Here is a 13,425-nt window from a genome sequence, read left to right on the forward strand (position 1 = left end):
TTCCACTGGACAATTGACCCGATCTCACACCATACCTGTGTTGACTGATCCTGGTACCTAACTCTTTTCCAGTTTGACCATTGATTGGAAAAATTCAAAAGAACTACAAGAGACCATTTCTTTTGAATTTTTCCAGTCAATGGAATGGTTGTGGTCTCTAACGTGTACAAATACTCCACTGGACATTTAACCCGATCTCGTACTATACCTGTGTTGATTGATCCTGGTACCTAACTCTTTTCCAGTTTGACCATTGATTGGAAAAATTCAAAAGAAATTGTCTGTTGTAGTTCTTTACTAGATGGAAACATAATTGAATCCAATTTGATTAAATATCCCTTTAATAACATCATGAACGTAAGTTTAGTTTTATACAAACTTGATAATTTTATTGTTAAGAAAATTGTTGATCATGTAGCAACTCATGGTGTGTCACCGCCTTGATACTCTTGGAAAATTTGTCATGTGTGACCTCACATATTCCTGTCTCTACTACCTTTCTGTATATATATTCCCACCTATCTGTATTCCTTGAAAATGATTAGATGAAAACATTCGGATCAAAGTGTCTTGTTTCCCAAGTGGTTTTCTTCGAATCGCCTAATAAATATGCCAGCTAAAAGGAAGATGAAAGTAAGATGGCCATGTGGTGACTGGTCGGACGAGCTGTGCTTCTGATGCCATATTTTGCGAAAGCTGCAGGATGTGGTTTCACTGTAAAACAACGTGCCAGAATATATTGCCAGAAGATTTCAAATTTCTAAGGAATACAGAATTGGGGTACTGGTGCCAAGGCTGTCTGCACACTGGAGACAAGTTTCACTACATTGTAGCACAGCAAAGATTGATGGATGCAGCCGAAGACAAAGACAATATTCTAACAGCTGCAAAGAGAGAACAAGTGTTCCTCAGAACAGCCAAGAAAGAAATGGCCTACTACGACGGCACAGCGAAGTTTGATTTTAGGATATTAAAGCCAGATCACAACTCTAGGAATATAATCGAACATCTTGGAGGAAAGTGCCAAAGACGGATGCCTGTACACGTGACTGGCGATGGGAGCTGTCTTTTCAATTCCATTTCCACAGCAATAACTGGCACAGAACAGATTGCAGATGAATTACGTTTCCGATGCAGTCTCGAAATGATATTGAATGCGGACATCTATCAAAAGAATCACGAGGGCGATGAGGAATGGCATGCATTATGTCCATCATATGATGAAGCAAAGATGGATTGTATTCGGAAGAAATATTCATCAGCTTGGACGATGGAGGCAGCAGCAACAGTAATCAAGAGGTCGATAATTTCCGTGTATCTGGCAATGAATGGACCAATGGATCCTGCAATCTGTACATTAAATGTTGAATTTAAGTCACAAAATATGCCAGGAATAAAACAATCTGCAATCAACATCATGTGGACACCTGTGGCCGCTACAGGATTAAAATGCGCAACATGGACACCGGATCATTTCAAGCCCCTTCTTGTTAACGATTCAACAATTGACTCATGATACGTAGTGGATTTCCCACCACTAAGGCCAACACCAAATCACGCCAGGTCATTCGCGGAATAGGATACGAGAGAACCTGATGTATTCGAAGTGGGGAAAAAACCACTTAATAGGGCAAAAAAAGCAGGAAACACTCGACGTTGAGGATACTGAAGCAGTCGTGGATACATCGTGTAACGCGAAAAAAAATCAATTGGAAAGGGTGGGAAAATATGATTCAGATGCTGCTGGATTTGTGGATTTGTGTATGGCTGAGAATGGTACAGAGTTGGACGATGATATCGAAACATGGAGAATGTATAACAGGCGATGAACAAGAAACTCACGCAACAATCGGGACTTCCATTACAAACTCCATCGATCAGGATAACCTGTTGTGGATATTGTGTTCTGAAACTGAGAAAACATTCAATTCAATTCCATCTGGTTGGAAGGAGAATGTTCGTATAGTGATGGACGATAGGGATAATTATGAACAAAGGAAAAGGGGGCAGCGTAGTGTTTTCACTGATAAATGTGGGAAGCATTGGGAACGTCAACAAAAATTACCTATTTCGTTTTTAACCATAGTTGATTGGATTTTACCCTTAAAAGGAAAGGTGTTTAAGGAAAAATTCTTAAAAAGACATTTACACCATTTGTGCCACAGCCAAACGAGGATGATGTCGCCATAATGAAATGGTACTATACAACGGTAAAACAAGATTCAAATTACAAACGTAGGATTACTTGGTTTGAAAAACTCCCCTGCGGTATACCAAATGCAGACATCGGTGTAAAACGTGCATCAGCAGAATACGTCGGGAAATGGCTGGATACAATGTCAACGCACGGAAATTCGAAACAAACGAGGAACGAATACACGAAAACACAAGAGAAAACAATGAAAAGGATAAAGGACTTAGTAAAACATGTGCCGCCACGTGAGGAATATACGCAATTGGTTTTGGAGGACGCTGACTGTGCGCCAAGAGATTTGAAGCAAGTTCAGAATTTAAAATACAGTAATAAAGAAAAGGGATCACACAAACAAAATAATGCTGACGATATCCTTAGTGTTCTTAACAGGATTGACGATCATGTGTTGATTCAAGAAGTTATCCGCACCAAAGGGAAGCCGCCTTCAATTGTTCTATACACAGACTCAAATTAGGGATATAAATAGCATGTGCGACAAAGAAATTAAATTCGCAAGTGCGCTCGGTGTGGACAGAACATTCAATTTGGGGCCATGTTACGTCAACTATGGTGTACAAAAATACAAAGTTGAAACGAAAAACAACACAGGAACCACCAGTGTTTCTCGGACCTATGTTATTACATTGGGATGGGGAATGCATATCAAAGATTTTTTTCGCATGTTCAGGCCAAGCTGAGTTCCGGAATTGATTGGGCTTCATTAGGATTTCCCGAACTTGTAGTAGGGAGTGATGAGGAAAAGGCAATTGTCAAAGCGATGAAGGAATGCTTTCCAGGAGCAACTTTCATGTTATGCGCTCAACATCTGGAAGAGAACACAAAAAGGAAACTCAGTGCAATTGGGATAACAAAAGCAAAATATGTAATTCAGGATATATTCAGAGCAAGTGGACTATTGACACAATCCGATGATTTTGCATTTGAGCAACGAGCCTTAGAACTTAAAGCAAAATTAAATCAGATGGCTCCTTCCTTTATGGATTTCTTTGAAAACAAACTCTTACCTGCTCTTCGGGACTATGTGCATAGACCAAAGGGTCAGAATGATTTCTTGCCGTTCAGTTGGACAAATAATAACTGCGAGTCTATGAACAATATACTGAAGCACTGTTTTAATTGGAATCCTTGAAAACTACCTGAGTTGATTGATAAATTGCACGGGGTTGTTAAACTTCAAGAACTTGAAACCAAATGCGCTCTGTACCAGAAAGGAAATTACAAAGTAGCTGGATGGGTAGAAAAATTCCGTGCCAACGATATGGTGTGGAATTAAAAAACCGAGGATCAAAAGCATGCAATTTATGAAAAGTTTCAAATGTACAAACAGAAGAAAGCTCAGAGTACCCACATCGTTTCAACTGATGGGCTTTTAAAAATTCCGAAAACCCCCACAACCGCTAAGAAGCTGGGTCAACGCACATGAGTGAGAGGAGAGTTGGCAAAGAAAATGATTAAATTAATGCATGATTAACGGGGAACCGTAGACATTTTTTTTTTCTCCCCTCCAAATTGATAATCCTCATCAGCCATGTAATGCGACAGTACCAAAATGTGCTCTGTTTGTCCAGTCCAAGAGGCATGTGCTCAGACTTTATTTTGTTTTATTGTAACTGTCCATATAAACCTGTGTTGTGCATATTGTGAATAAATGTATGTATGTTTTTATATTTTATAATGTTCAATTTTTAGAATACTTGTTGTACCTATCACTATTAATTGTTAATAAATGACAAATTTGAACTACTTACATATACCAAGGCTTTTTCCCCCTTACAAGGGAGGTAGCCAAAAAGGAAAAGGCATAAAATCATTCCCACCCATTCCATCCCTGAATACACTCCACACCCCTCCACCCTCCCTCTTATCTTAGCACCTCCTGGATGATGGGTCATCCCTGCACCTTGTCCACTGCCCTGGGTCAGAAGCAGTGTCGCAAGACACAGCACATCCATAGCAAGGCCGCTTCATTAAATTGGCATGCAACTTGACATGTCAAGGTTTTATGGGTCAACAAATCACCTGAGCATGTCAAAAATAATGTAAGGCCTTCCTTTTATGCTATTCTTACTAACACCTATCATGTTGCCATGGCAACTATTATCAATTTAGACATTATCATCCATAAAATCCAAACTGTTGGCTCAGTTGACATGCAACTTAGCATGTAAAGGTTTTACGAGTCAACAAATCACTTGAGCATGTCAAAAACAATGTAGGGCCTTCCTTTAACCCCTTTGATACGGTGACACCTACGTAGGCGTCACGAGGAGCAAGTGGGTACGTGAGGATGCCGATGTCGGCGTCTTGATTATATTTATTGTAGTTGTACCTGCGTGACCCCCATACTCTGTAAATTGGCTTCATCATATTTTCTATGGTTATCAAAATTCACGGGTGAATGAGAGAACGAGCAATACAGCGGTGACTTTATTTTTTATAATGCGAGTATTATGACAAAACATCGCATGTCTGGCAGCTAATGCTAATTTTGGCCCGGAGTGAAGGGGTTAATGCTATTCTTACTAACACCTATCATGTTGCCATGGCAACTATTGTCAATTTAGAGATAATCATCCATAAATTCTTAACCACTGGCCCAATTGACGTGCAGCTTGGCATGTGAAGGTTTTATGGGTCAACAAATCACCTGAGCCTATCAAAAACAATGTTGGGTCTTCCTTTTATACTATTCTTACTAACACCTATCATGTTGCCATGGCAACTATAGTCAGTTTAGAGATAACCTTCCATAAAATCCAAACTGCTGGCCCAATTCACATGCAACTTGCCATGTGAAGGTTTTATGGGTCAACAAATCACCTGAGCATGTCAAAAACAATGTATGGCCTTCCTTTTATACTATTCTTACTAACACCTATCATGTTGCCATGGCAACTATTGTCAATTTAGAGATAATTATCCATAAAATCCAAACCACTGACCCAATTGACATGCAACTTAGCATGTAAGTATTTGTTAACAACACCCTTTACGTACTTCAATGTAAGTATCAGAGAATCTCTATATGTCGAGTAGGCATTTTGCTACCAATTGTTTTGCTACATTGTTTCAGTCATTTCACTACAATGTTCGGTCGTTTCGCTATACTCTTTTTTTGTGATCCGAAACAAAATATATGATGTGGGCAGGTTTATAGAGTAACTTTGTAGGTGACATAAAAATTTACCAAATGAGGTGATTTGGTGAAAGATGAAATAGTTTTTAACGGGCCTTGTTTTATGCAATCATCAGGCAGATTACCTGACAGATAATTATGAAACAGTGACTTATCATGCACATTACTATTAGAATGCCTATTCATTTCACACACATGACATTCTACTGATGTCTATAAAGTTACTTTATAAGCCTGCATACATTGTATTTTTCCTAATATTTGGATCTCAAATGCAGAAAAAAAAGTGTAGCAAAACGAATGAACAATGTAGCGAAACAACTGAAACAATATACTGAAACGACCAAACAGTGTAGCGAAATGGTTGGTAGTGAAACGACCAAACAATGTAGCGAAATGGTTGGTAGTGAAACGACCAAATACCAGTCAAGGCAAATTTTTTCAACTGCAAATGCACAGCCGCATCATTACCAATGATTTTAAAGTTGCTCATATTCAGGAGAAAAGATGCTAAAAAAACACGATTATTACCATTAAATATTTCATAGATTAATTCCTTACCTTTGGATTTTTACTCTGAAAGCTAATTTGCCATGGCTAATATCGAAATTTGTGTTTAAATCTGTAAAAATTAGTATAGTATTAAAGAACTGGGCATACACTTGCAAAACAGCAAGACAATTTGAAAATTTTGTGCATGTGCTGAACGCTTCAGGCATTCAAACTGAGGCATACCCATTCAAATAGGTTGCAAAAGATAGTGATGTAAACATTACCTATTTTTATGCTGTTCTTACTAATGCCTATCATGTTGCCATGGCAACTATTGTCAATTTAGAGATAATCCACAAAATCTAAACCCCTGGCGCAATTGACATGCAGCTTGGCATGTGAAGGTTTTATGGGTCAACAAATCAACTGAGCTTGCCAAAAACAATGTAGGGCATTTCCTTTTATACTATTCTTACTAATACATTTCATGGCCATTGCAGGTTACAGGGCATTTTGGTACATGGCCATTTCACTACATTGTTCGATCATTTTGCTACATTGTTTGGTCATTTTGCTACATTTCACTACACATGCCTATGGGAGACTCGCCTCACCCCTGCACCCTTAGACATGGTATCCGACATTCCCAAGCACTCCTACAAGTCAGTAGTGGATGCACATTGGGGATACCACCTGGTGGAGCTCCACATGGACAGACACAACCTCACCATGTTCATCATGCCATGGGGTAGGTACAGGTATCTCCATATCCCTATAGATCATTGCTCTGCTGGTGATGCTTACATGAAGCAGTTCGATGACACCATACAAGGGATAGTAAGGAAGCACAAATGCATGGATGACACCTTATTGTATGACAGCGGCATCAAAGATGTATTTTGGTGCGTCTACAACTTCCTGGAAACCTCCATGGCTAAAGCATCACACTAAAACTGGAGAATTTCCAATTCACCAGGTTAGAGGTTGACTTCATAGGGTGCAGGCTTGGCTGGGAGGAGTACAAACCCATGAAAGGTCAACTGGCAGCCATCAGAAACTAACCTATGCCGCCCCAGCCCATCATCACCAACATCAGAGCTTGGTAGGGATTTGTAAATCAGCTGGCACCATTCCTCACCACAACTCCTATCATGAACGCATTTCAGGAGCTCCTGAAGAAGCCATCTGGCAAGTATGTCTACTGGGACGAGCAACTCCGTACCAAGTTCTACCAGGCCCAGGACCTGCCAACTTACCAGGGATGGCCTGGCATACTATGATAGGTCCTGCCCCACAGCCGCCATCACTGACTGGAGCAAGGAGAGTATTGGATTTGTTCTCCTGTTGGAATACTGTGGGTGCTAATCTGCCGCCATGTCCTTCTGCTACAAAGGGGGCTGGTGCCTCATGCTGTGCGGCAGCTGCCATCTCACCCCTGCTAAGTTGGGCTATGCTGTGGTGGAGGGGGTCACCCTCACCATTACATGGTGCCTGCAGAAGGCGAGGCTGTTCCTCCTTGGGTGCCCCAACCTCATCGTTGTCACAGACAACTGCCCCTTGACTAAGCTGCTGGGGGATTGGGCCCTGGCAGACATAGCAAACCCTTGCCTCCTGAGACTCAAGGAGAGGACCCTATATTTCAAGTTCCAAGTGAAGTACCTACCCGTAAAATGTAATTCCGCTGCGGATTGCTCATCACACTACTATGTCCTCAGGGCTGAGCCTAGCAGGACCGACATCAACCTCAACGTGGACCTAGCTGTAACAGTAGCTGCTGCAGTCACAACTGCAATCACGCAAGAAGGATTTGTAATGGACTAAGAGTGCATCAGAGAGGCTGCTGCCGCAGACCCAGTCTACCAGATGCTACTAGCGAGGGTCACTGCTGGCGACTGGCACCCTAATAAATTACAAGAAGTGGCTTACCCTCGCCCCTTCTGTGGGGTTAGGGAGAGGCTAGCCATCGTGACAGATGTTATTTCAAAGGCATAAATCCATTTCCACCCACTTCATCCCCACATATTCCACTCCCATTCACCATCCCTCCCTCCCTCTTCTTTTGGCTCCTCCGGGATGATGGGTCATCCTGTGCATCTCTCCCATTGCCCTGGGCCTGAAGTGGTGTAGCAAGACACAGCACATCCATGGCAAGGCTGCTTCATTTGATTGTAAAAAAAAAAAAAAAAAAAAAAAAAACCCTCTCCATCCCTTCATGCAGAGAAAAAGAGAAGACTGGGAGAAATCCCTTCGAGCTGTGTCAGAATATTCATACATACCCCCTCAACCCCTCTCCCATCCCCCACCCATTTCCATGCATGTAACAAATATAGTAAATATGGATGTTATCAGGGTGGATCATGGGATTCATGTGAGGCTATTGAAGTACAATTGTAGAAGTTAATTGTAGAATTAATGGGTTTTACCAAGACCTAATTTAACTAAGGCTTGTGAAATAGATTTACTAGAAAAATATGGAAGTAATATAGAAGAAACATTGAAAGTTTAAAGGACTAGTTATTCAAAAATATTTTAAGGTGTTGCTACTATCCTTTGGAAAGGGGAGGCATTTAGAGTGGTATACCCAATAAAAATTTTGGAGTAAAATAATGTTCCTAATACCACAAACCCAGACCAAAGGTGATGTGTTGTAAGTGGACTCTGCCAAGAGGAAAATATGGAACACAATAATAGCTTCTCATAGGAGACAATAAAAATGCTTTAACTACATCCTAACAGAAATAACAAGTCAATCAATATACTTCAAGCATTGCTTAGATGGATTTTTGTCCAAACAAGATGACATCCTTGGTTATTCAGAGGAAAAGAACTCATTGGTGAAGGCAATAGGGTTATGGCAATGAACACCCACTATTTATGGCAAGTTGGAATAAGGAACTCTGGCAAATACAACCAAATAAACTACCTTGACATTGTTGGATAGGCTTGAATATCTTATTGACTATAAGAGATATAGCAATATAGATGAAAGTTTGTAGGGTCATCCATATTGAACAGGTCTTTTACAAAAGATAAGACAAAAATCAGCTTGCATGCACTCATAGTCACAGAACCCATTGCTAACTGGTGTGTCCTTGGTGATGAAAAGAGGAATTTCTCATAGATACATAGGGTCTCACCAAACATATTGAATAATGTGGCATCGCAGATGCATCTTATCAGAAACTAGGTAGTAAGGATATGAGAATACATCCACAATCTCTTAAATGACCATGGGCTGCACAACCTGTGCTTATAAGCAGTGTAACACTGAATGTAAGCACTGTCCAAGCAGGTCTTAATTTTGCACCTTAATAACTTGGAGATGAGTATATACTAATATGCTACAACTTCCTGTCATAAGACCACAAGCTGGAGAATTCAATGAAAGAACAGGGACGTAGCTAGGATTTTGTGGGGTTGAGTATAGTCCAAGGGAAGAAAACCTCATACTACTACAAAGTGGTCACCATCTCTTCTCTAATGGAGATAATGAGAAGGAAAGATGCAGTGGGGAGATTGAGAGATCACTGGTATTGTTGTTCAGTAGTATATCAGATAGGGTACAGTAAAATGGAAATAACACAGTATGACTGATAATTTTATGAATCATTATTGTGATTTATTTTATTTATTTACTTATTTTTTCTCTCTTCCTCAGATGGCATCCAACAACAATAAACTACCCAACAACTTGCCACAGCTTCAGAACCTAATTAAACGTGATGCTGCCTCGTATGAAGAAGAATTTGAGCGTCAGCTTTCTCTTTACACAGCAACAAAGACAATTTTTGAGCAGAATCCAACAGCATTCAATGAACAGCTTTATGAATTGGTTATGTTCCTTGCACAGGTAGATTTTTTATATTCCTACATTTTGATTCAGAATCATGTATTTGCATGTGATTCAGACATATTCTTTAAAATAGCATCAGTCATTATTTGGTCCAAACATCTTGAATCAGAGAAATATTGAGCACTAAAATTGAATGACCAAAACTTTCTATTAGAAAAGACCACAAAGTTGACCTTATCTTCAAATGACCTTCAGCACGTCAAAGATCAGACAGTGAAAACCAACAAGAAAAAACATACTAAAGTCAATCATAAGTATAGTCTTTGGACAACAGAAGGAAACTGATTAAGGTCTGTAAACAGTTAATGATAACCACACCTGACTGCTTATTAAGCTTGGTTCCCAACAGTAAGAAAAATGTAGACACTTTTTTTTTATATATATATACAAAATAGAGCATTGAGAATAACAAAGTGCACCAAAACCATTCATATAGAACACCTACACACATACATATACCAAGTTTTTTTCATTCAAGGGGCATAATTCCACTCCCATCCCATTTCTTTCCCATCCATTCCACTCCCATTCACCACCCTACCCTCCTTATCTTGGCTTCTGGATGACAGATCATCCCTACATCTCGCTCATCACCCTGGGTCAGAAGCAATGCAGCAAGACACAGTACATCCACAGCAAGGTTGCTTCATTTAATCAGCGACCCCCTTTCTCTGTCCCCTTAGTAAGAAACATTGAAAACAGGGAGCCCCTTTGGGCTGTGTCAAAATATCATTCACACATAACCACTCCCTAACCCCCCATCCCCCACCCACTGTCATGTATCACAGTATTATTCATACACAGCCATTCTCCACTCACCCCAAACTTCTGCCTATTCCTTTCCTTCCTTAACATTGAACACCACATGAAAATGATCGGTACACAATTCTGTGCAAAAGCCTTTCAACCATGTTCACCCATTTCCTCACAGTACACAAACAGCCATCTTTGCCAACCAGTTTCCAGATTGGGCGAAAGAACCACACAACACATCTATACATAAACACATTCACCCTTGGATCATAAAACAAGCACTATAAAACTGACCACCAAATATCTTTCTTTATGAAACCCTCCAGACTTGAACCCCCCTCCCCCAAAGAAAAGGTGGGGAAGGGAGATAGAATATATATATATATATATACATACATACATACATATACCAAGGCTTTTTCCCCCTTACAAGGGAGGTAGCCAAAAAGGGAAAGGCATAAAAACACTCCCACCCATTTCATCCCTACATACACTCCACACCCCTCCCACCCTCCCTCTCATCTGAGCACCTCCTGGATGACGGGTCATCCCTGCACCCTGCCCACCGCCCTGGGTCAGAAGCAGTGTCACAAGACACAGCACATCCACAGCAAGGCCGCTTCATTTAATCAGCGACCCCCCCTCTCTGTCCCCCCTTGCATATAAGGAGAGGACGGGGAGAAATCCCTTCGGGCTGCGTCAAAATTTACTCACACATACTACCCCACCCCCCTGCCCATTCCTCCTCATGCAATCACAACATCATCCATATACAACCATTCTCCACTCACCTCTGTGTTCCGTCCTCTCCCTTCCTTCCTCAACAGACATTCCCCTCTTCCCCAAAGCCCCCTTCACCCCATCCATCCACCTCATCCTAGGACGTCCCCTCATGTTCACTCCCTCCACATCTGCCTTCCATACCTCTTTTACTAGTCTTTCTTCACTCATTCTTTCCATGTGTCCAAACCATCCTAATATTCTTTCATTAACCCTATCTCCCAGCTCCTTTTTCAGCCCTGTTCTCCTCCTCACCTCCTCATTTCTCACTCTATCTAGCCTAGTAACCCCCACCATACTTCTCAGACACCTCATCTCAAACACATTCAAACTCCTTCTCTCTTCTTCTCTTATGTTCCACGTTTCTGCCCCATACAGTGCTGTTGGCACAATCACTCCTTCATACTCCAGAGCCACACATCATTTTGTCTGTGACAGAAGAAATTCTGTTCATAGAGAAATGATGACACTTTTATACTACGACTGTCCCTCCGTTATGCTGTCCCCCAACCCCTTGTTGCTGTCCTGTACCATTTATCTGAGTATTCTCTTTCTGTGATGGGGGAATTCCCTGTGGTGGGGGAAAAGAATACTGCCACCAAGTATCCCACTTGGATCGTAAGAGGCGAGAAAAAAGGGACGGGGAGAGGGACTAGGCATCCTTCTCCCTGTAGCCCCACGGGGCACACATCCTAAAGAGAAAAGAGAAAATATATATATATATATATATATATATATATATATATATATATATATATATATATATATATATATATATATATAACAAGAACTCCATGTGTATTACTGTATTCCGTTCTCCATCCAGTACTATGAGAGTATGAGAGTCCCAATACAGAGTAGTACTGACTACAAAAGCTGCCCCAGATGCAACCATCAATCAATCCATCACCCCAGGTCTCTTGCAGGAGATCCATGGCTTCCAGCTAACTATCAACAGCCACCAGATTGACCCTTTTAATCACTCAAGGAAGAAATGTATTGTTGTCCAGTCATAGTTAACACCTTTCATATGATGACGCCTATGTAGGCGTCATGAAGTGTAAGTGGGTATATGAAGATGCTGCCATTGGTGTCGTGATTATTTGTATTTTGTAGTTGTAGCCGAGTGGCCCCCTTATTCTGTGAACTGGCTTGATTACATTCTCTGTGGTTATTAATATTCAGAGTGAAAGAGAATGAGTAATACAGCTATAACTTTATGTTTTATAAAGTGAATGGATTGTAAGAGGCGAGAAGAAAGGGATGGGGAGTGGGACTAGGCATCCTCCTCCTTGTAGCCCCACAGGGGACATTCCTAAACGAAAAAGTAAAGGCATAAGAGGGTCTGGGAGTTTTCAGACCAGCACCCTAAGGTTTGGGTCTTTTAATGTGCGTGGATGTGGTACAGATGAGAGTGAAAGGGAAGAGATAAATAGTATGTTTGTGAGAAGAAAGATTGATGTGTTGGCTTTGAGTGAAACTTAAGTTGAAAGGGAAGGGTGAGTGTAAGTTTTGGAGTGTAAGTGGGAGGTTATCAGGAGTGAAGAGAGGGCGAGGGAGGGAAGGGGTGGCTGTTCTAGTAAGTGAAGAGATAGGTAAACATGTAGTGGAGTGGAAGAAGGTTTCTTCAAGGATAATGTGGATGAAGGTGAAACTGGGAAAGGAGATGTGGGTCTTTGTAAGTGCATATGGGCCTGGCAGTGAGAAGAGTGTAGAAGAAAGGGAGGCCTTTTGGATAGATTTAAATGAGTGTATAGAGGATTTAGGAAGAAATGTCAATGTAATAGTACTGGGAGACCTTAATGCTAGGGTAGGAAATGGTCCAATCGATGGAGTGGTTGGGAAATGTGTCTAGAAAGAGAGTTGATGATAGTAAATACAGTGTTTCGGAAGAAAGTTAAGCAAAAGTACACATGGGAGAGGGTGGTGGATGGAAGGGTGGTAGATAGAATGTTGATGGATTATGTAGTGGTAAATAAGACTATGATAGGAAGAGTTAAGGATGTACATGTGCTAAGGGGAGAGGGTGGGGGAATATCAGATAATTTTTTGTTGGAAGGTAAGTTGAGAGTGGAGGAAAGGAACAAAGGTAGGGAGGTTCTTAGAGTGAACTCTTTAAATGAAAAGGAAAAGGAGAAGGAGTAGAAGAAGCTGAAGGAGGAGTGGGAGGGAGTGAAGGATAGAGTAGAGCTAGGT

The 13,425-nt window shown here is 41.0% G+C and overlaps 1 protein-coding gene across 3 annotated transcripts in view; it reads left to right on the forward strand.

Annotated features, from left to right (window-relative positions):
• Positions 1–13,425, forward strand: part of Mys45A (SDA1 domain containing protein Mys45A) — a 63,038-nt gene that overhangs the window by 18,151 nt on the left and 31,462 nt on the right. For all 3 annotated transcript variants that reach the window (XM_076210924.1, XM_076210923.1, XM_076210925.1), the window contains one exon: positions 9,502–9,693. In XM_076210924.1, coding sequence (XP_076067039.1) covers positions 9,502–9,693 — 192 coding nt within the window. Of the gene's footprint in view, positions 1–9,501; positions 9,694–13,425 lie in introns of those variants that run through there.

This window comes from Oratosquilla oratoria, chromosome 28 (assembly GCF_046742065.1).
Source record: "Oratosquilla oratoria isolate Oo_2021 chromosome 28, ASM4674206v1, whole genome shotgun sequence".
In the NCBI taxonomy this organism is placed as follows: domain Eukaryota; kingdom Metazoa; phylum Arthropoda; class Malacostraca; order Stomatopoda; family Squillidae; genus Oratosquilla; species Oratosquilla oratoria.